General features: G+C 41.4%; 1 protein-coding gene across 2 annotated transcripts in view; it reads left to right on the forward strand.

Moving 5' to 3' along the window:
• The window catches only part of NOX4 (NADPH oxidase 4), a 112,704-nt gene that overhangs the window by 40,622 nt on the left and 48,429 nt on the right, over window positions 1-23,653 (forward strand). For both annotated transcript variants that reach the window (XM_075717079.1, XM_075717084.1), the window contains exon 12: window positions 10,501-10,561. In XM_075717079.1, the coding sequence (XP_075573194.1) occupies window positions 10,501-10,561 (61 nt within the window). The remainder of the gene's footprint in view (window positions 1-10,500; window positions 10,562-23,653) is intronic.

Below are 23,653 nucleotides of genomic sequence, written 5' to 3' on the forward strand. Positions count from 1 at the left end.
AAGTTAGCCTGAATAAAAAGTATGTAAGGACATACAGGACAGATGAATACAATAAAAACAAAATCTAACATGATGACATTCTAATAAGATTTGTTAAATGTCTTGTGCAAACGGTTATGAAACTTGCCTTTATATGATGATTTACAGAGCATTTAAGGAAATGCAGATACTGTGAAGTATCTTGCTGGCAAACTAAAGAAATCCCCAGAGCTTGTCTGCTCTTCATAGAAGTAGAAAATCTAGCAGCTGTTTGACAAAGAATTTAAGTAAAACAAAAATAGAGTAGATTAATATTTCAGATGCCTTTAGTACTTCCTTAGACTTGTTTGTTTGGTTTGGTTTGGTTTTGGGCTTAATAGTTTTGGGGTCTATATAAAAACCTAAGTAAACCTTTACTTTCATTTAAACTTACAAATCTTACTCTTTTGGATCAAGGGAACACAGAAATTGTTACATGCTAGTTCACTAAATCTTGAGTCCTCCTTTAAACAGAAGGTGTCTGATCCCTCTCATGAGCAGTTTTTTCCTAGTATTATGAAAGTAAGTTTACAGTATATAACAAGCATCTACTGACTTCAGCAAGAAATATGTTTTCTCCCATCAGGGGTAGTGCTTCAGATTAGAGAAGGGTCTAGGAAGTGCAGGAGAACGTCAAAATGAAGAAAACAAGCACAACTTTTAAGCATGAATACAACTGTATTCAACATATAGACATATATAGACATATATAGACATAGACATATAGACATATGTATACAACATATAGACAAAGTATTAGAGGAAACAAAGTGCCCTGCCTCTTGCTGTCCTAAAATTAAGACCAGCTGACTGGCTGGGATCTGTGCTTTAGCCTGGCAAAATACTGTGTGTGCTGGTAGGGTAGTTTGGAGGGACACAGTGTTCCTTAAGGTGTTGGTGATTGGACTAGAAGACCTATTGATCCTTTGATGGCTCTTTCCATGAGTGCCTCACACCACTGGGAGCGAGTTAGCATGATTCTGGAGATGGCCCATAGTTTCTGCTCAGGGATGATGGAGAAGGAGTCTTTTGTGCCATTCAGTTCCCTTGTTCGTGCATTTGTCAGCTCAGCGCAGTGTTGCTTGGCAGTGTGTCCATATACCCTTGGAGGACTTGGGGAGGCAGCCTTGGGCAGAAACATTGCTCTATGGTCTTTTACTCCTTCAGGGACAAAGGCTTGCATCCTGAGCATCCCATAAGGTTGTAATTTGTTTTTTCCACTAGCTAGCAACTTGAAATGCATAAATTATATGGGCTGAATTTTGCTAGGATTGAAATGTTTTTACTATGTTATAGGGAGTTGGACTTAATGATCCTTATGGGTTCCTTCCAACTTGTGCATTCTGTGATTCTATGAAATGTAATGTGTCTGCTGGGGTGAAAGGGTAATCAGCAAGTTTTTTACCTTGGTTGAGCTGCAGAGGCAAAGAAATACTGACTAGTCTGTAGAAGTGTATCTTTGTAGTGCATCAGTAACAGCAATAGAGTAACAGCTGGGCTATTACAGACTTTCTAGAAAATAAATAAAATAATTTCATATTATTTTTTCAACAATATGTATATTTTATGCAACATTATGTGTATTTTACCCTTGCAATTATTGGTCTATTTACAATCCCAAGACATCTATTACAGTAAAGATTTGTGTTTTGTTGTGGTGCAAGAGTGAAATCAAGGAACAAATGCTCATAGATTGAGACCTAAAAAAAAAAAGTTTGTTTTGAACACTGAGAGTAATTTAACAACTGAGACTGCAGGGAGTGAAGTAGCAAATGCTGAACTACAGACTCACAGGAATTAGTGGGTGTGGGTTTGTGGTTTATGTTACAGAAGTTAGACACCAGATGACCAGAATGATCCTTCTTGGCACTGCAGCTGACCAGTGATGCATCCTGAGCATCCCACAGTGTTATGGTGTGTTTTTTCCACTAGCTAGACTGCAGGTGTTTGTGGCTGTACAACAAGGAGTATAAGGGAATGGAAAGCAAAAGAAAAAAGTGTTTGGGATATGTTTCTGCAGCTGGGCTGCTTGCAAGGAGTCAGCTCTGCAATGGGAAATCTCTGGCTGAAGCAGTGAGTATTCAAGGCATGGTGGTCTTGTCTTGATCATCCAGACACCCTTGATACTTAAATCATGTTCCACGGTTAGGATTTCCCCACGTTCAGAGATGTTATAATGTCTGCTGATGTCTGCCAGTTAAATTAGGATAGCTGTAAAGCCAAGTCTCTAACAGGGAAAGCTTTTAGACAAAATCGGATCTGTAGAGTTACATGAAATGGAAAAATAAACAGAGACGTTTTAGAGAATCTCCTAGCCTTTGAGGCAGAGATATGTTTAAAAGAGTAACTCCTCAGATTATCCCTTTTTCCCCTAAAATTTGCTTCCTGTGGGATTCATTAATTAAAACAGGGGTAGCCCAGCGTAACAGAGTTCACCTCCTATGAGTCAGACTGAAGTCTAGCTACTATATTTTGGCTACCTTTATATAACATGCCTGTGTTTGTCATCAATCCTCTTCATTTTCTACTGTCAGGATGAATCATTTTAGGAATGTTTATATCAGTTCTGTATGAAACCAGACAAGCTACATGTTACTGAGCTTCTGAGGTTCACATTTTCTTGTCAGTTGACAAAGTTGAAAACCTTTCCTTCCCCCTCTCCCCACCCCGTGAGGGAAAATAAGTTGGTTGTGTTTGGTTCTTTTTTTCCCCCCAGTTCTGCCTCTTTCCCAAACATGCTAAGTCTTTAATGTATTTTTCTTGATCTGTGTAAGGGTTCGTCTGAGTCTGGAGCAAGGATGGGCTGATGAAACAGGGTTTGCGGTGCAGCTGGTTCACGCTGGCAGGCAGGCAGAGGCATGGAAACAGATCGGGGGCTCAGCAGTGCTTACAGTCCCTGCCAGGGTATCTGCAAATCCATATTAGGATCATGCTGTGGCTTTTTCCCCAAAGTAAAAGCCTTCTTTGAAGGAGTTTCCCTTTGTTTAAACAAACTCCGCAATGAGCAAACTCCACAAAATCAGACAAAGATGAGGTTTCACTTTGTTCTTCCAGCTGTGGCACAGATCTTCTTTGTAACTTTGGGCGCTATTCAGGCCGCCTACTGCAGCACCTAACACAGAAGTTGGTGTTTACTGTGGTGCATCAGCTTGAGAGCAGTATCTCCACAGGAACTTGTAAGGAGCTTTATTTGCAGAGCCACATGGGGGTACGTAACTTGGGCATCCCTTTCATCTCCTTTTTTCTGATAATAGATATTCTGCAGTGTTGTCTTGGTGTATGCATCACCGCTTCCGTGACAGCGCTGTAATCAAAACTTAACATCTCTCTAAATTCACAGTCCTTATGGTAGAGGGCTTTCAGGAATTAACTTTCTATTTTCTTGCTAGTTTGCTGTTGACTCACCCCAACTCCTTTCACCCCAAGGTCTGAAAAGAGTGTTCTACAGTATTTAATACCATTCAAATTATTTCAGTAGGGTTTGTCCTGTTTCTTGTTCTGGGCAGGATTCTTGACTAGGAGTGGATACCAGTGGTGTTAAATATTTGGGGTATTCTAAGCTGGAAACACAGATGCTGATAACTAACATAGTTTTCATTTGCTGTATGTTGTGCTCTCATATGCACAGATTTCTCCACTGCTCATCACCTCCAGTAGATTTTTGTACCAATAAAAAATGGGTGTAAAGTATTACCACTATGATCTAACAGTAGTTAGTTCACTCACTTCGTGTTCATATAAAAGCAAGGCATAGACAACTGAGAATCATGTTCACGATGTAAAAGTGATAAATAAAATGCATTTCAAGTATTTATTAACCTAGTAGTGCATTAAGCATTAATTAAATTATTAAGATTATTAAAATTATAATCTATATTTAATCTGAACATAGACATAAATAGTAGAGCTACAGCTGCTGGTGGTAGTTAATTTGGTGGTTTATAAGCATGAAGTTCTCCAGGGATTGTTGCAAATTCCCTATGTGATAATTTGCATTTGTATTTCAAGTTAGCTTGAAAAAACCAGAAAAAGATATATGGAAAGGTGTTTTTTCATCAAGATATAGAATAATCTGTATTCCCTAAGTTTTATCTATGTCTAAAATACTATTCTCACTGCTTTGAATGTGAAAATACATACAAAAATAAATAAAAATAGTCATTGTAAACTTGCTTACATGTGATTAATAGTTCTGGGGAAATCTACCAACTTTCCAATGCTAAGAAAATAGTTTGGTTTCTCTGGGGGTGTAAATCTGCACAGCTGTCTTAAATTTAACAGAATTCCTTTGGGTTTTAGTTGTTTTTGGAGGATGGCCAAATGCTGGGCGATAACCTGATTAGTGTAGACGTTCCTACCTGTAAAATCTTTCACTTCTTAAAGGTATAGATAGCTTGAGGTTAGAATAAGATTAACATAGCTTCACATAATTACACTGTCTGCCACAGGTAATTTGTGCACCATAGCATTTTAATCAAATGAGTGCAGCAAACAGGGTTCATTTAACTCTTCAAAATGCAGAAAGAACTACTGAACAACTTACCACTTGTGACCTTTTATTTAACAATGTCTGATGTCCTTTCTCATTACAGGCTATTTAAGTTAGTGATTTATCTGTTTGGAAAACATTGTTTATTTAAGGAAAAAGAACTAAGAGAAAGTATTTTTTTTATTTCAAGATTGGCTAATCTGTACAATTTCCTCTTGGGCAGTGTACTGGGCAATAAGGAAAAAATAAGGGTCTGCGTGCAGCTCTTGCCACAGTACAGTTAATAGTCACTGGATTGTTTCTTAGGGCTCCCAGATTAAATGGAGCAGTGGCAAATCCAAGTACTATTTGCCAAAACACATTTTAAAGGCAATTCTAATTGGTTTTGTTCACAGCTGCAGAGAGGACATCATGCATTGCTGAGGCCACTTTGATATGCCTTTATTTGACCAAGGTTCATGTGCTTATTCTCTTGATTTCCAATTCAAAAGAGTGCTTCAGCTTGTGCTTGTCTTCACAGAACATAAATGGATGTCAGTTTAAATATGTGTATGAGCTGACTGTAATAAGAATCTTGAAGCAATGTTTAGCTGTGCAGTATTTTAGAGATGAGATATGGCAAATTAGAAGTAAAATAGGTGATCAGAGACTTAGATATGTAAAATGGACAAGAGCATCATAATTCACAAGATTTTTGACACTTTTTCTCATAAAATCCTCACAGAGAAATTGATGGAGTGTGGAATAGATGAATGGGCAGGGAGGTAGGTGGAAAACTGGCTGAACTGCTGGGCTGAAAGGATTGTGATCAGTAGCACAAAGTCCAGCTGGAGGCCAGTCAGTAGTGGTTTATCTCAGGGGTCAATACTGATTTGCAAATGATACAAAACTGGGAAGAGTGGTTGATACACTAGGTGGTTGTGCTGCCATTTGAGGGACCTTGAGAGGCTGGAGAAATGGACTGACAGTAACCTCATGAAGATCAGGAAAGGCAATTGCCAAATCCTGCCTCTGATGCGGAATAACTCCAGGTACGAAGACATGATGCAAACTGACTGGCTGGAAGGCAGCTCAGCAGAGAATGACGAGGGGGTTCTGGTGGACACCAAGTTGACCAGGAGTCAGCAATGTGCCTTTACAGCAAAGAAGGCCAACAGCACCCTGGGCTGTATTAGGCAGAGCATTACCAGCAGGTCGAGGGAGGTGACCCTGCTCCTCTGCTTAACACTGGTGAGATGTATCTGGAGGTTTGTGTCCAGTTCTGGGCTCTCCAGAACAAGAGAGACATGGACCTATTGGAGCACAACAGGCCATGAAGATGATTAAGGAGCTGGAGCACCTCTCATACAAGGAGAGCCTGAGAGAGCTGGAACTCATGGAGGAGTGAAGAAAACAGAGCCAGACTGTTCTCAGTGGCAGCCATGACAGAACAGCACAAACTGAAATACAGGCAGTTTCATCTGAACATAACTAAAACCCCACTTTTTCTGTGAGGGTGGCACAGGTTGCCCAGAGAGGCTGTGGAGTCTCCATCCTTGGAGATATTCAGTGTGCAGCTGGACACTGTTCTGGGCCATCTGCTCTCGCAGACCCTGCTTGAGCAGGAGGATTGAAGTAGCCAGTCTCCAGAGGTGCTTTCTAGACTCAGCTATCCTACAGTTCTGTGATTTCATGAAGAAAGTTAAATATATAAGAGGATATTTCATTGCACTTCATTACACATGCCCAATGATCTGTTAATAACATGGGAAAGTTTACCCACTTTCATGATTAGGCTTCTGAAAAACTGTCTCTGAATATTTTCTTAAGCTTCTGGAATATATTCTCTAACAGTCTGGAAAAAAACACAATTTGGAGACTTAGTTGTGCTTACAGAGATGAGAGAGGTAAAATAAGTGTTCTGTACAGTTAAAATGTAAATACAGTTTTTAAAGTTAAAATTACAGGTCCATAGGAAAGTCTTAAGTTGTAAGAGGCCTCTGGAGATCGTCTGGTTCAACCTTCTGGTGCAAGAGCCATAGATTAGGTTATCCAGGGATGTGTGAAGCTGAATTAGCAAGAGAAATTGCACCATTTCTCTGGCTGCCTATTCCGTGGTGAAGAATACTTTTCTTATACCCAGATGAAGTTTCCCCTGAAGCAACTTGTACCCCTGGTCTCTTGTCCTGTCACCATGCATGGTGGTGAAGAGAGCACCTTCATCTTCTCTATAGCTATTTTTTATGTATTGGAAGACAGTGATCTCCCTGAGCCTTCTCTTCTGTGGGCTACACAAGCATATTCCCTTTTTAACCTCTCTTTGTATGTCAGGTTCTCCAGTCCTCTCATCATCTTGGTGGCCCTTTGCTGGACCATGTACAATCTTTCTCTCTCTTGAAATTCACTACATGTAGTCTAGATGATGGGCATGTTTCTTCTGGTAAGATTTAGCAGGACAGTAAAATTTTTCCAGAACTCTCTGAGGAACTCTCATACCCAGTTATAGGTATCAAAATAAGCTTCCTAAACTCTAAAGAGAAATAAATCTCCTTTTTACTGGATAATTTTTCAAAATAGTGCAGAAAGGAGTTAGTCACAAGGGTAATGTAAAGGATAACAGGATTGAGCCCATTCTGGCTGGAGACAAGGGGTATTCTGCCATTAACTTTAACAGAAGGAGGGAATAACAGACAATTTTATATAAGATGTGCTGAACTGGGACTGTGCATAGTTGGACTAAGAAAATCACTCAACCTGCTGTGAAACACAGAGAGCCCTGGGACAATCCAGACTGAAAAATAAACTCTGCTAAAGGCTTTTACAGAAGCCACCCAGGAGAAGAGGTCTTTGTGCTGCCAGTGTGCAACTTTCTGGCTGAGAGGCTGCTTACCTACCTTTATATGGAGAATTGGTCTTGATATTTTTTTTGGAACACATTGCAACTAGTGACAGCAAATACTGATCTCATTATGTGACGTTTGCCTGCATCCCTCCCTTGATGCCATTTTTTTGAAGGCTAAGACTTGCTGAAATAATTATGACTCTTAAGTTTCTGTACCAAATTTTTTTAGGAAAACTTGAAAAATGACAAGGAATTAAATATGAGTCTGTCTAGTAATCAGTACTCTTAACAAGAATGCTCTTCCCCTTCAGAATAATGGAGTGACTAGCCAGGACATTGTATTCCCTGTTCTAGGTTTGCCAAGATGTAGACAATACTAACCGTTTACCTGTGTCTGCTGCTAAATAAGGAACCAATAGGAACTGATCCTCAGCCCTGATGCCAGTGGTTTCCCACTCCACAACAAATTATCCCGGGAACCCTAATGGCAATGGTCCAGATCAGAGCCAAGAAATGTCCTCACAAACATGCTGCATGATTGAGTATTAGGTGCTTGGATTCACTACCTGGGCATCTTGTACTTATAATACAGATGTGTTCCTGGAATTTAAGGCCTCTCCTCAGAATTCATATTTGTCTGTAGCAGTAGAAAAAAAAAAGACAGAAGTGTCATCTGTTGGGTGTTGGATTCATGATGGAGCTTGGATCAATCATTAATAGGCTCTAAGAAAGGCATCAGTAGTAATATATTTTATCAAAAAGAAACCAATGGTGTTGGTTTATAGAAAGAAAGTGAAGAATCTTTTTTTGAGGAATAGTTGCTTGTCCTGTTTATGTGTGAAATCATTTGGTGTACCTGCAAAAGCTGTCCAGACAGTACATTTGAAATCTCCCTGTAGCTAACAAAGAATGAAACTGAGGGAGCTCCTTAGACCTTTGACAAGGCTTGACTGGATGTTTTTAGATACCATGGTGTGGATAAGACTGTAAATAATATCATTCCCATGTTGATAGTCACAAGTAATTAGCCCTGAAATGAGGGCATAGGTGCAGAGAGAGAAAATGGTGGCTGCAGAGTGATTTGTATGATGTGCCACGCTGTCTGGTGTTTTTCCTTTGCAAACTCTAAGCTCTTGTGAAGTGCAGCAAAATCTCAAGTTTCCATTTAGAAGAGCGCGTCAGTTGTGTGAGAATGATCAGCTTGAAAACATGTGCTATGACATTCAAGAACCAGAAGTCTCTTAAATGCCTTGATTTATGAGTGATGGGGCAGTTCCTGACTTTGAATGATAAGTGTCAATAGTAGAGGGAGTATTTCTGTACTGTTGTGTCCTCATTGGTATCATTGCTGAGTAATGCTCATCTACAAGAAGGGAGAAGGAGGATCTGGGGAAATACAGGCCTATCAGCCTGACCTCGGTGCCAGGGAAGATTATGGAGCGGTTCATCTTGAGTATGCTCAATGGGCATGTGCAGGACAACCATGGGATCAGGCCCAGCCAACATGGGTTCATGAAACACAGGTCCTGCTTGACCAACCTGATCTCCTATGACCTGGTGACCCGCCTGGTGGATGAGCAAAAGTCTGTGGATGTCATCTACCTGGACTTCAGTAAAGCCTTTGACACCATCTCCCACAGCATTCTCCTAGGGAAGCTGGCAGCTCATGGCCTAGGCAGGTGTACTCTTTGTTGGGTAAAAAGCTGGCTAGGTGGCCAAGTCCAGAGACTAGTGGTGAATGGAGTTAAATCCAGTTGGAGACCGGTCACAAGCGATGTTGCCCAGGGCTCCGTTTTGGGGCTAGTGTGTTTAATATCTTTATCAACGCTCTGGATGAGTGCGCCCTCAGTAAGTTTGCAGATGACACCAAACTGGGTGGCAGTGTCGATCTGCTTGAGGGTAAGATGGCCCTGCAGAAGGATCTGGACAGGCTGGACTGATGGGCCGAGGCCAACTGGATGAGGTTCAACGAGGCAAAGTGCCGGGTCCTGCACTTGGGTCACAACAACCTCATGCAACGCTACAGGCTTGGGGAAGAGTGGCTGGAAAGCTGTCTGGCAGAAAAGGACCTGGGGGTATTGGTAGACAGCTGGCTGAACATGAGCCAGCAGTGTGCCCAGGTGGCCAAAAAGGCCAACAGCATCCTGGCTTGTATCAGGAATAGTGTGGCCAGCAGGAGCAGGGAGGTGATTGTCCCCCTGTACTCGGCACTGGTGAGGCCGCACCTGGAATACTGTGTCCAGTTTTGGGCCCCTCAATACAAGAAAGACATTGAGGTGCTGGAGTGTGTCCAGAGAAGGGCAACAAAGCTGGTGAAGGGTCTGGAGCACAGGCCTTCTGAGGAGCGGCTGAGGGAACTGGGGTTGTTTAGCCTGGAGAAGAGGAGGCTGAGGGGAGACCTTATCGCTCTCTACAACTACCTGAAAGGAGGTTGTAGTGAGGTGGGTGTTGGGCTCTTCTCCCAAGTAACTAGCGATAGGATGAGAGGAAATGGGCTCAGGTTGCATCAGGGGAGGTTTAGATAGGAAAATAGGAAAAAAATTTTCATGGAAAGAGTGGTCAAGAATTGGAAGAGGCTGCCCAGAGAGGTGGTGGAGTCACCATCCCTGGAAGTGTTCAAAAAACAGGTAGATGTGGCACTTTGGGACATAGTTTAGTAGGCACAGTGGTGTTGGGTTGACAGTTGGACTGATGATCTTAGAGGTCCTTTCCAACCTTAGTGATTCCTAGTTTTACTTTCATTAAAAACTAATCCAGCCACCAAGCCAGGAAACATGAAATTAATTATTACTCTACCCTTAACTGGTTTAGTGGTGGACTTGGTAATGTTAGGTTAATGGTTGGACTGGGTGATCTTAAAGGTCTTTTCCAACCTAAACGATTCTATGATTCTGTTATTCTAAGTGGCTGTTCCAAATTACACCCCCAGAGAAGCCCATCCCAAACTCCCCTTTGACCATAAGAAGGGGTTAACACTGAGTGGAGACTAGACATGCTCGGCTTCCTGAACTGTATTGATGCTAGACTTGCTTTTTAAAGCATATAGCTGCTGGTATGGATGCTCAGGAATGACCTGTTTGCACCAGGTTTTGTCTTAACAACTGTACTTTGAATGCATTTTGTTGTTTTCTTGTTACTCAGAAGTGGTCCTTAATATATTTAATATTTTTAGTGCCCTACAGATACCAAAGCAACGTTTGGGGTCCACCTTAAAGTAGTAGGAGACTGGACAGGTATGTAGAAAAACAATTCATTTTCAGAGACAAATACCTTTACTTGAACTGTTATCCCTTTCTGGCTTCAGCATGATTGTACCTTGTTGTGGTTTAACCCCAGCTGGCAACTAAGCACCACACAGCCGCTCACTCACTCCCCCTCTGTGGGATGGGAGAGACAATCGGAAGAGTAGAAGTGAGAAAACTCATGGGTTGAGATAAAGACAATTTATAGGCAAAGGAAAAGCCGCACACGCAAGCAAAGCAAGATGAGGAATTCGTTCCCTACTTCCCATCAGCAAGCAGGTGTTCAACCATCTTCAGGAAAGCAGGACTCCATCACACGTAACTTACTTGGGAAGACAAAATACCATCACTCTGAATGTTCCCCCCTTCCTTCTTCTTCCCCCAGCTTTATATGCTGAGCATGATGCCATATGGTGTGGGATATCCCTTTGGTCAATTGGGGTCAGCTGTCCCAGCTGTGTCCCCTCCCAGCTTCTTGTGCACACCCAGCCTCCTCACTGGTGGCGTGGGGTGAGGAGCAGAAAAGACCTTGGCTCTGTGTAAGCACTGCGGAGCAATAACTAGAACATCCCTGTATTATCAACACTGCTTTCAGCACAAATCCAAAACATAGCCCCATACTGGCTACTGTGAAGGAAACTAACTCTATCCCACCCAAACTCAGCACATTCTCCACCCCTTATTCCATACCATTTATGTCATGCTCAGGTCTCACTGTAGCCAGTACAACCTCATTAACCACCACCACTCTTCCCATCCTTTGATATAATACGCAGATATCATTCCCTTAGTCTATGGGCCATCCCTGTAAAATGTCTTTAAAACATGCACAAATGTCCACTGGGTTCATTTAGTCTATGACTTTAGGCTCCATCTGTTTTGGTGGACACTCAGGACAGGAGAGGTGATGTGTTGTGTGGACTTACTGGGCACCAAAGCCAGCTCAGGTTGGGTCACTGCTGCACTTGCACTGCTTCTTGTAAGGCTTGTCCTCCACTAGTTGGGTGGTTCCTGCTATAGTAATTCTTGTAACATGCAACTCAATCCCTGGGTTACAATGTGAAGGTATTTCCATTACAATCTCCGCCACTGGTCTCTTTGGACCAGACCATAGGGTTTAACATTGCAATGAACTCCTCCCCTTGCCCCTGCTCAGGCTTGGACTTATTCACAGACAGCAGTCCCTTAGGGGTGTACGTGCTCCAAGTGGAGCCTTATCTATGCACCACAGTCTCTCCAGGGGCGTACCTGTTGCGGCATAGACTTATCCACAGCCACAGTCGCTTTGAGGTGCACCTCTTCCAGCATGGCCTTTTGCATGGGCCACAATGCCTTCAGAGATGTACCTGCTCCAGTGTGGCTTTACCCACAGCCACAGTCCTGTCAGAAGTAAACCTGCTCCAACATGGCCTTACCCATGGCTGCAGTCCCTCCAGGGATGTACCTGCTCTGTTGTGGGCTTATGCATGGCTATACGCTTTAAGGTGCTCCAGCATGACTTCACGCAGAGCCACTGATGCTTCAAGGTGTACCTGCTGCAGCACGGCCTTATGCACAGCCACAGATGCTTCGAGGTGTACCTTCTCCAGTGTGGACTTATGCTTGGGCCACAATCCCTTCAGAGGTATACCTGCTGTGGCACAGATATAATCATGGCCACAGATGCTTCAAAGTGTACCTGCTCCTGCATGGACTCATCCACAGGTCACAGTCCCTTCAACTCAAGTTCACACTGGAGTTCCAGTCTGTCCAGTACAGCAACAGAAACAGCAGCCATGCCCTAGCCATCTGCCAGCCCAGACACATGGCCATTGCGGTTATCAAAATGTTCCCAGGCGTGGCAGAGTAAGATGATCAGCAGTACAGCACTACAGCAAGCAGCGAAAGCAAAACGCAGCCACTAATGAGCACTGGACTCTAATATACAGTAAGGCAACCAAGTCCCATGGCAAGCACAGGAGCCTGCCAGTTAATAGGTAAACAGCTATAAATTCGATCTAGTACATTCCAGCCAAACCTGTCGTTATCTCGAACCCTTCGAGCCCCACACTGGGCCACCAAAAAGGACTGTTGTGGTTTAACCCCAGCTGGCAATAATGCCCCACACAGCTGCTCACTCACTCCCCCACAGTGGGATGGGGGAGAGAATCAGAAGAGTAAAAGTGGGAAAACTCGTGGGTTGAGGTAAAGACATTTTAATAAATAAAGCAAAAGCCACGCACACAAGCAAAGCAAAACAAGGAATTCATTCACTACTTCCCATCGGCAGGCAGGTGTTCAGCCATCTCCAGGAAAGCAGGGCTCTGTCATGCATAACAGTTACTTGGGAAGACAAATGCCATAACTCTGAATGTCCCCCCTTTCCTTCTTCTTCCCCCATCTTTATATGCTGAACATGATGTCATATCGTGTGGGATATCCCTTTGGTCAGTTGGGGTCAGCTGGTGGGGTGGGGTGAGAAGCAGAAAAGGCCTTGACTCTGTGTAAGAACTGCCTAGCAGTAACGACACCACCTCTGTATTATCAACACTGTTTTCAGCACAAATCCAAAACATAGCCCTATACTAGGTATTAAGAAGAAAATTAACTCTATCCCAGTCCAAACCAGCACAACGGTCGTCATTGTGGTGTATTCTCACTAGAGATCGTTCATGCTTGTTTTCCCGAAGTTGTTTTTATTACATTCTTGATGCAACCCCTGCTTTATTTAGGTGTACGTTTCTTCAGATAACAAGGTTTTCCAACTAATAACAGATCTTCTGATTGCAATGTAATAATTTTCAGTGTTCCTCCATTTCTGCCTCTTTTTCTTATTTTCTGGTAGCCTGCTGCCCCTGTGCAGTGCAGTGCCTCTGTGCGTAGTAGTGTCTGCAGAAATGCTGAAATGTGCAGCTCCCAGATAAGTGGATTTTGATGCCAGCAGTTTGGATGTCTGCCAGGTTAATTAACGCCTATGGTACACTGAGATTACAGGTTGCTTTCATGTTCTTCCATGCTCTTCCATTGCTCTTTGAATGTCCTCCAGACCAGGGGTGTAAGCCAGGTTTTCCCGCAGAGGAGAATGGTAATTTGCTGCTCCCTGTGAAGGTTGTGTACTCAAGTGGTAGTTGTCATTATTCCTTGGCAGCTGACTTTCTTCTTGCTTAGCATAGCATTTCCTTGTGGGGAAGGCAAATACACAACGCTGTCTTGTTCATTTCTTATGAAGAAATGTTTTCCATGTTAATTTGTATTGGCTTGTGTGTTTGTGGAACTGAGTCAAATGAGCTTGTCGCCCTAAAAGGGATTAGACCAATTCAGGGAGAATAAGTCCATGAATATCTGTTGAACTTGTTGGTCCAGCTGCATACTTGGCTGTGGAATTTGCTGAAACTTTAATAGGCAAAGGTTGGGAGGGCAATGCCATGTGCACGTATGCTCCATAAGCACCCTGATTTTCTGTTCTTGCTTGAAGTATAGGATGTTGGCCAGACAGAGGCAGATTATGGGCCTAATTAGCCTCTGGCTTGCCCCAGTATGATGGCTTTTTTGTTGTTAAGCATCATTCCTACCTGGGAGAGGACAGTAGGCTATTGGGACAAGTGGGGTGGAGAAGTACAAGTTAAATGAGTTTTCCGAAAGAACTGGCATCTTTGAAGTTTTCTGGTTGCCTCTGTGGCATGAATTGCTCTCTATTAGCATTTAAATTTTATTCTCCCAGCTCAGTACTATATTCTCCACTGAGAGGCAGGTCTTCTTAGATAGGACTGTATGAGATTCACGACACTGTCACAGAGACCATTTGTTGTATTAGTTTTGCTAAACAGGGATATCTCTCCTGGGGTCAAATGTGCTGTTGAGAAGCCGGCAGTTTACACAACCCTTTATGCCTCATGTGTACCTTGGAGTCCTGTTCTCACTTGGTCCCTTAAGCCCTGTGACAATTAATGGTCTCTAATCCACTGACTGTTTGAGGAAGGATTATTATATTTGCCACATTCCTTATAATCTTTCTTAAGTGTGCTCTAATGGCCCCTTCTGCAGACAGGATATTGGGCTGGAGTAGTATTTATGTCACATACTGTCATTTGAGCTCTTCCCATGACCTATTCTCTCACCCTTTACCCTATTTATTCAAATTCTCTTTTGTATCACATTTTCACATTCCTGACAGTTTATGCCTGACACCAAAGAGAGTTAACAATTTATTTCAGAGAACTCAATTACAAGCCTAAATTAAAAGGATGCAAGAAGAGTGCAGGCATGCTGTGAAATGCAGAGAACTGGTTAGTTTGAGACATTTCTCCTCTCACTGGCTTCAGCTTCTGCTGTCTGCACCTGCAAGATGTGGTGAAGGAACAATTTCCTGCCATTCTGTGTAAGGAGTTAAGGGGGTAGACACACTGCTGGCAAACCAATTCTGCAAGTTATGTTTTGGGTCAAATCTGACACCAAGTCTTACGTTTTGAAAATTTAATAGAATACCTCATGGCCTTAGTGGCTTTGTTTTGTAGGTTGGGAATGCAACTGCGTGTCAAGAGAAAAGACAAGCAGTAATAGATTTGTAAACTCCTGATGAGAAGTTGCTGTTAATGGAAAGTCATTTATTGCTCATATCCCAGTGCATATAATTTTAGATATCCAATCGTAAAAGCCGCAAGAAGTGGCTTCTGAGAAAGGCAGTCACTCTAGAAATAATTTTTTGCATAAGAGCAGATATTTAGTAGATTTTCAGGTAATACTGCTATTTGCTTTTTAAAGCAATGATTTGAATAATGAAAAACATAGGACAGAAAAAGGAGCAAAGAGAGGAAGAAAACTCCGAAACTATAGCTCTGAGACCTTTGCAAACCCAACAGCACTCTAGACCCTAAGTGATATATTTCTCGCTCCACTGAAATCAAAGGGTGCTCTCTGAGCTTAGAAGAGCTGAGAACCTGCCCTTCCCAGAAGCAGATTTGGATAAAGGCACAACTTTCCCTCCCACTATGTAGGCAGCGGCACCCTTTAGATAAATTTCCAGTACAAATCTGAGCTCTTTCATTTCTTGTCTGTGCTATGGTGGTATTAGCAACTGTATTGTGCTTAGCTTTCATGTTCATCACAGAAAACAGAGACACACAGGCACTGGTATTGCTGTAACATGCCCTCAGATGCCTGGGTAGCAGATGCTTTCACCTAAAATACTTCCCATGGCTCCATTTGTAGACCTCTAACCTGTTTATATGTCTAGTTCAGGATGAGACGCGCCAGGCCTTTTTCTCTTCATTCATCATAAAGAGTCTAGATATATATACATCACTACCTCAAAGGTAGTTAGTTTAATTAATTGACAATTAGTTGTGATTTTTCACATGTAAACATTCCTAACATGATTTTTGCATCTTTTGCCATGTGCATGAGGTATTGTAAATAGTGGAACAGCTATTATAGACCTCCCTAAAGAATGGTTTTGTGATAATGTAATTACTGTCCTTGTGCTGACATGCGACTACTTAAGTCAGCACCTACTGTATTAACAAAACATTTTGTGGCATTGTGGTGGCTCGTACTATTAATGCAATTATTTCGTCATATTACAAAGGTGAAATCTATGGCTGTAGACCACAGCTTAGTTAGCCTGTCAGGACTTAGACACCCAAGTTACGATGGATTTACGGTGGCTGATCTGTACTAATTGCAAACGTGAAGCCCTGCAGGTTGGGTTAGCCCTGTGGCTCAGAGCTAAGTAAGCATGTCTTCCTCTGTGGCTGCCTGGCAGTTATTGCAGCTGAGCCGGTGGATGGCAACGTTGAACCCTACAGTAACATTGAAGTCCCTGTAATGACTCGTGCACGGATCAGAGCCGTGAGATCCATGGATTAGCTAATGAGCTGATTTTGTCGCTAGCCTCCCCTCTAAACACCTGTTTTGTTCTGCTTCTCTCATATCTCTGTGGTCACCTATTTCTCCTTTAGGTTTGAAAAAAATTGTTGGGTTAGTATTTACAAAAGGGTTTTTTGAAAGTTTTTTTGTCCCACTTACTGTCTAGTTTGTCCTTAGTGTTGTCATCTATCAGCCTTGTGGTTCCTCTGTCCTTGCTGCTGCCTCAAGTACTACTGCTTGTTTAGTTTTAAAGCTGACATTTCATCTGGTACCTCTGGAGGGAAAAAGAGAGGCCACGGGCCATGCCTTGTGTCCAACCACTTGACAGCAGTGACGAAAACCTACGGCAGTGTATCAAGACAATGTGTCCCATTCACTAGACAAACTTCAGAGTGCGAGACAGAAAGTGATATTGATGATGCCAAAATAACAGACTTCTGAAGCCATGCAGCATGTTTTTGTGGAAAACAAATACACAGCACTCAGAGGTGTTAAGTTGAACTGAATGCCTTAAGGCAATAAGACATTGCTGTTATGTTGCGGTGTGTTGCTGGTACAAATTGATGTGGGACCGTGTTTAAAACACTGCTGCTGTTCTGCACTCTACAGTAATTTTTATCTTGTAGTGACTGCTGTGTAGTTGCGTGTGATCCTACAGACGTTTGCAAGGCCTGTCTACCATTCTGAGCAGCATAGTATTTATTGTGGGGATGCCATAAGAGCACTTTAATACCACCCATTGAATCTGAGACTTCTGTCCTGTATGTCATGGCAGCAGGAGGGGTTGATGTGTGTGGGAACTCTCCAGCTAGAGCCAGAACAGACAGGTCATGGGGTACTGATCTACAACACCCTAGTAAACTCTAGGTCTCATCAGAAAATAGGTACCTTTGCTTAATTCTTCCTGCTAGAGATGAGACTATACACGGTCACTAGGTCATTTAGGTACCGACTACCTTATTTTGAATCTGACATGGTATGATAGGAATTTTTGTCAGATATTATCACAGTCCTTTTTCTGGAAGGTCCAGATTTGGAGCAAGAAGTTTGAGGGGGGAAAAAAAATCCATTAAAACCAACAATTTTCCAGAACATGACAAATGGATGAAAGCATGGATCTTGTTTAACTCTCTAAAGGACTAAAACCTGAGAGAGCAAAGAGTACACACCCCAGATTTCTTATTTTTAAACAGACAAAAAATTTAAGGCAGTTGTTTGGAATTTTGGAGGCTGACTAAGGATTTTTTGCCTGCTTACCAGAAGATAAAAAATATACCTTTTGAGTGGCTTTGAAGGAAGAATGATCTAAACTTGCTGGGCTGGGAGGGTTTGTCAAATTGTTCAGGAGTATCTACATGACCTTGTTAAGCCCTTGCAGCTCCTGGTTTAGGAATGCCTGAGGCTTGCTGTGTATTGCTGCACTTAGCTGGAATTTGTCAGCAAGCGTGGGAACTAGCAAAGAAGCAATATTTTATTTTCAGCAACCCCGGGGACAGTTTTAGAGATATTGAAGTAGTGGATCATTCAGTCAGTATCAACTATATTCTTAGTAGATCGTGATTCAGACTGGAGGAATGTGTGAAGCAGAAGATGACAAGGAAGAATAATAAGACTACAGAGTCTGCCCACAGGATGTGACAAGGTTGTCCCAGGATCACTATAACTGCTACTGAGTTTCTTTAAAAATATCTAGTCGCTGGTGATGAACAGTTGGTCAACTCTTTTGCTATTACCTCAAGCTCTGTTTGATTTGGGCCTTTTTCATTCCATAGTAACATGTATTTTGTTGTGTTTAGTTATTCCATTAGATTCCTGGCAGGGTGTAAAGGCATTAATGACGTGGTACTGTCAGTTGTTCCAGCAAAATCAACGTGTGGTTTTGGAAGCAGAAGACAGAGATGGGATAGATGTTATTTTCCCCTGTTAGGTTTTATGACTACCAATTCTTATATTGGCAGTGAATCCTACTTGCACTTCTGAGGAAGACAGCAGAATTGAGTGTTAAAAAGGTTTAACTGTGTTTATTTTTATATAATTTGACATTAGTAATAAAAGTAATACTGTTACATTACTAGGAGGTTAAAATGCCTTAACAATATAATTAGCCAAAGTGTGCCGCAAGGAATACTAGTTTTAGTCTTCATTGCCATTAACATTCATTAATTATTTTATTTATGACTGCAAACAAGCTCAAAAAAAGACAGGATTAAGAGAATGGAGAAAAAGAAGGAGAACAGTTTTAGTTTAGTGGCTCAATGCTGAAAGCCCCTTTCCTCCGATTGAAGAATTAATGCTGAAGGTGAACACATCTGAATTTTTGGCTCCAGACCTGGATTGTTTTACATTAGTTGAACTCCAGCTGACTTAATACCAAAACCAGTATAACTTGAATCAATTCCGATTTGAATAGTTAATGAGTTTTACCTCTACAGGGAAAAAAGATTTTTAGGTCAGAAAGTTGCCTTGAAGGAAATTTTATCCTACTCTGAAGTCCTTTCTTCATGCATCCTGTTATTTGTAAACTTCCACCTTTTTGCATATCCCAGGCTCTTTTTAATCATGCAATGATTATAGAAAATGACATGGCTGAATGATGTAAATTATTTTTATCATTTGATATAATATGCACAGGATGTGTGGATGTTGCTGTAGTTAAGAACTGATCCAAGACTACGAGGTAGAAGGATTCTTTGCCATGCCTCAGATGTTTTAAGTACCCTTATGAACTACAGGAATGAAACTGTGGAGCACATTAACATGTAGCAGCTGATGGGATCTAAATGAATGTAGTGAAAAAGAGCAAAAAGCTACTCGCTGCTTTGAAAATAGAGTCACAAGATAGAAAAGCTCTATGACATGTATTTGAGGGGACTGCCAGGCAAATTTCTGGTTTTGTAATCACTATTTATATGCTGTGTTTGCCTGTTTCAGAAGGTAAAGTTGCTGTTCTGGAGTTGCCTGTGTTTCACCATTTTTCTGTTAGTCTTTGCTTAAGGATGCTTAGAAGCATCTTTGCTTTCTGCACCCTCTACACTTCTAACATTCCTTTTAAATACGGAAGTGGGCTTGCTTTTCAACAGAGATCTCATCATTAATTTGTGCTGTGGTATGATTTAAAGTGTAGCTCTTTTGCCATAAAGACCACCAGGAGTGGTGGTTGCTGGGGTCTTCAGAAGACTACCTATCGTGCTACCTTATGTTTCTCCTTATTCCTTGGTCTCTCCTACCTGCCTGCTTATTTCTGCAGGTGCCTTGTCTAAGCTTGGATCGGAAGGGAGAAGGGTCATCACTTCCTGAGGATTTGTTCTGTGCTCAGCAGTTAACTCTGTGGGAGTTAATTAATACTCCCACAGCACTGCAGACGTCATCATGATCAAATACCATGGTCAAATGACATCTTCACCCTATTTACACAACAAATATTGTATATCTCCTTGTTGGCATGAGATTAATGTTGAAGTTCTACTTAGAATATCCCATCTCCTTTATTGCATTACTTTTTCCTCCTTCATGCTAGAAGTGTATTTACCCCACTTTTTGCCTGCTGCATGTCCTCACCCAAAACTTCAGGCTTCTTTGAAACAGCAACTGTCTGTTCCAAAATCTCTTTCTGTTCCAAGATGCATTAAAATCAGTGCTGGCCTTGTTCATGTGAAGCAAATCCTGCGCCCTAAACTTTAGCATCAATTCCCTTCAGCCCCTTGCAACCCTTTGCATTCATGTGCCACACACACCTTCCTGTTGCTCCATCCAGTCTTTTGACTTTTGTATATGCATTGTTTCTCCGATGCATCAAGCACTAGCTGGAGAATTTGGGTTTCACCATAACAAAATACAGCCAGTCTGTGATCCAAGAATTTTTGAGGGGCATCCTTCAGCCACAGCTCTTCTCTGCCCCAGTCCTCCCCTGGAGATCTGCCCCATAAAATCATAAATATTATTAATAAAAATCTGCCACCAACCAACTATATCATTATGAACTGCAAAAATAGGATTCCTGTGAAAAAAATGGGTATGTGACAGCCACAAAAGTGTTACTTCTTCCTTTAAAGAAACAAACCAAACCAAACCTCAGAACTTGCACTGAAAGCACCATGTCGTATCAATGAGCCAACAGCAGGTTTCCACAACTTGTCAAAATAAATATTTTGGTATCTGCTATAAACAGAATGGAAAAGTTTAGTTTAAAATGTTTATGGCTATGCATTTTATATGAACTTAAACCACACATGAAACTACATGCTAATCCCAGCTCTGTACTAGAGTATGAATCTCATGGTCCCGTGCCTCAAAAAAGTGGATACACCAATGCAGAACACAGATGTGGGGGCAAGTTCCTGATGAGAATGGAGTCAGACTGCCAGTGCAATCCATTTTTTAATATAAAGGCATCCTTCTGTGAGTGTCAGTGCACTAAATTAATTTGTAATTAAACCCCAATTTTTTTCTTTTTATCAGGGTTTGAAAATTCAAAAGGCAGCAAGGCAGAAATGCCTTAAATACTCTATAAAATTTAAGATGCTGCAAGGTAAATTAATTGCTAGTGCGTTCAAATTTTGAGTGAAATTTGAAATGGCGGTTGCTAAGTGCTGAACATGCCATTTCTTAATGAGACAAATGACTCAGTTATCTCAGTATTAACTAAAGCACTGTGCGGAGAAACTGCAGGAGGGTATTCATAGGCTGGAAATCCCTTTCCAGAATGTGAATGGGATTGCAGCCTTGCACGTTGTGGTACGCGGAGTAGAGTCTGCCGTGACAGCAATAAACGGTGCTTTGGTATGAAGTGCAGCAGCTGATGGGCAGGGTGCAGCGTGTATTTTATTTCACTGACATTATAACCCACATTTCTGCAGCTCAGGCAGGTTCTTGTTCTTCCTCTTTCTCCTCTTTATTTAAAACGCTTTTTGCTCAGAATGGGGATAAAGTGACAGAGCTTGTTTCAAAAAGGATATTGTGATACTTCTTATTTATATAGTTTGTGACATTTGTAGCAGATTAGACCAAAGTACACTATAATGAAATAATATTCCATGAGAGGCAAGTTTTGTAGAGAGAGGTAATATCTTTTATTAGATCAGCTGAAATGGCTGGAAAAAACAGGTTGTCTTTCAGGCATGCAGCACCTTCAACAAGTTTGACAAAGAGGCAGGGAATGAAATAATATTCCCTGTTACTTTTTAAAGCAATTTTTTCCTTAAGAAATATGAGTGATAAAATTGCCTAGTAAATGAATAGAAGATGCCCCCCCCCCCTTTTTTTAAAAAAAATGTTGATTTACCTTTTCCATGAGAAATATTATTTGTTTCTCAAAAAATTCATGTGGTCAAAAATACTGTCTGAAAGCCAAAAATATCACTTGTAAATGCTCTCCCCACTGCCTCTTAGGATTTGTATGTCTCCAGCTTGCTTTATCTTCTCTTGGCTGGGTTCCCAGTTTAGGGTATATTTGCTGTAATATGCCATGGTCTCACTCTCTCCTGGAGAGAGAAAGCACTTGCACCATTGCAGGTACAGTCCGGCTGGCAACTCTAACAGGGAAAAGAGAAGAGCATGTGAGAAAACTCCACTGTAACTTGCGTGAAATACAATGTGCCCATCCACATCCCTAAACTTTAAGTATTTCAGTGTGGTTTTTCACATTTTAAATAATTTTTTTTCTCTTAAAATCTCAATATCCTATCTAAACAACGTTTTGATTGAAAATGTTTGACCATCTATAGAGAGTAAAATTTGGACAATGCTTTACGCAAAACACCGCTGTGTTTTTAGTAATTTGAAGGGACTCTGTTCTGTATGTAGAAGCTGATAAACAGTGCATGACTGCTTAGCTTTGTGACTTACCTGGAAACAGAAAATTCTAACTTATGCTGTAGTAAATACCATGATCATGACTAAGAGAGAATGCTTCTCTGCTGGGGAGAGAGCCTGGAATGCCTGTGGATCCAGACAGGCACATTTGTGGTTTTATGTGTGTTCAACAAGGAGGGGACTCAGTGGAGAGTGTCATTTACCGAGGGCTGTTGACACATTTTTCAGTGTTGAAGGGGGATTTTGGGGAGAGGAGGAGTTTCAGAGATTATTGGCTATTTTGAGTTTTGCTGAAGCGGCTGCTGTGATGATTTTGCTGTACTGTTGACGGTAACTAGCACACTTACAGCCTCTTGAGAAGCCTCCTCGTGTTATGTGAAATGAAAATAAAACGGTGGGCAGTTTGTGCTCTTCGTTGCGATAAGCAGTTTTAAGGACTATCTCTTCCCATAAATTTAACATATTCCCTTATTCATTAAGCACACTGTAAGTGCCATTTCCTCAAGGAAAATGCCAAAGACACCCACGCACATTTTCAAAGACGAAGCTGTGATGCTTTGCTGTGTTTTGCCAAGTGGCTGGTGCCAGCCTGACAGCACAGGGCTTTCCCTCAAGGATTTCACTTAGACTGTGTTAGCTGAGTGTCTCTTGAGCTTAGCCATGGCTGGTTTGAAAAAGGCAAAATATATAATGCAAGGAAGACATTTTTATAATTTCTGTTATTTGATGTTTGCATTTTTTTAATGGTTGTGGGGATTATGCTAATTGTGCCCCATTATTAACAAGCATGGCAAATGAAATTTTCTCAGTGCAGTTTCCAAGTAAAGCAGCATTTCACTAATCCACAAACTTGTTGAGAAATAATATTTCTTTAAAAGTCTCCCATACTTTTCAACATATATATACCAGCACGTGCCATTCCTGCATGAGGAAGTTTTTATCATTTCTGTGCTGTTTTGTACTGCTGAATTTGTTATGGTACATCGATGCATTGTTATATGACAGGTTGTGACTGGTAACTAAAAGAATCAAAAGATAGATATGTAGTGACAGCTTATAGTTGTAAGAATTGGCAAAATCACTTTTTTGGAAAAGTACATGCCAAACCATTTCCTTACAATGACGTGAGGAACTGTGTGATCTAAATCATGTTAAACCACTGGTTCTTTGTTCTAGAAAATAGTTATCAATGTAGTATTACATAGTAACATTTTTAAGCTTTTCTCTCCCATTCAAGGCTGGGAGTACTTCTGTTGACTTGAGTAGTAACAGTCTTTCTGTCATGTATAAACATGTCTATTTAGTATTTCATAACATTCATAACATCATGATAGCTGAAATATGGAGACGACAATCTAGTAGAAAATCCCGCAGCATATTTTAAGGAGAGTCTACACAAGAGCTAGTGCTAAGTCAGCAAATTTATGT

Source organism: Pelecanus crispus, chromosome 1 (genome assembly GCF_030463565.1).
Source record: "Pelecanus crispus isolate bPelCri1 chromosome 1, bPelCri1.pri, whole genome shotgun sequence".
In the NCBI taxonomy this organism is placed as follows: domain Eukaryota; kingdom Metazoa; phylum Chordata; class Aves; order Pelecaniformes; family Pelecanidae; genus Pelecanus; species Pelecanus crispus.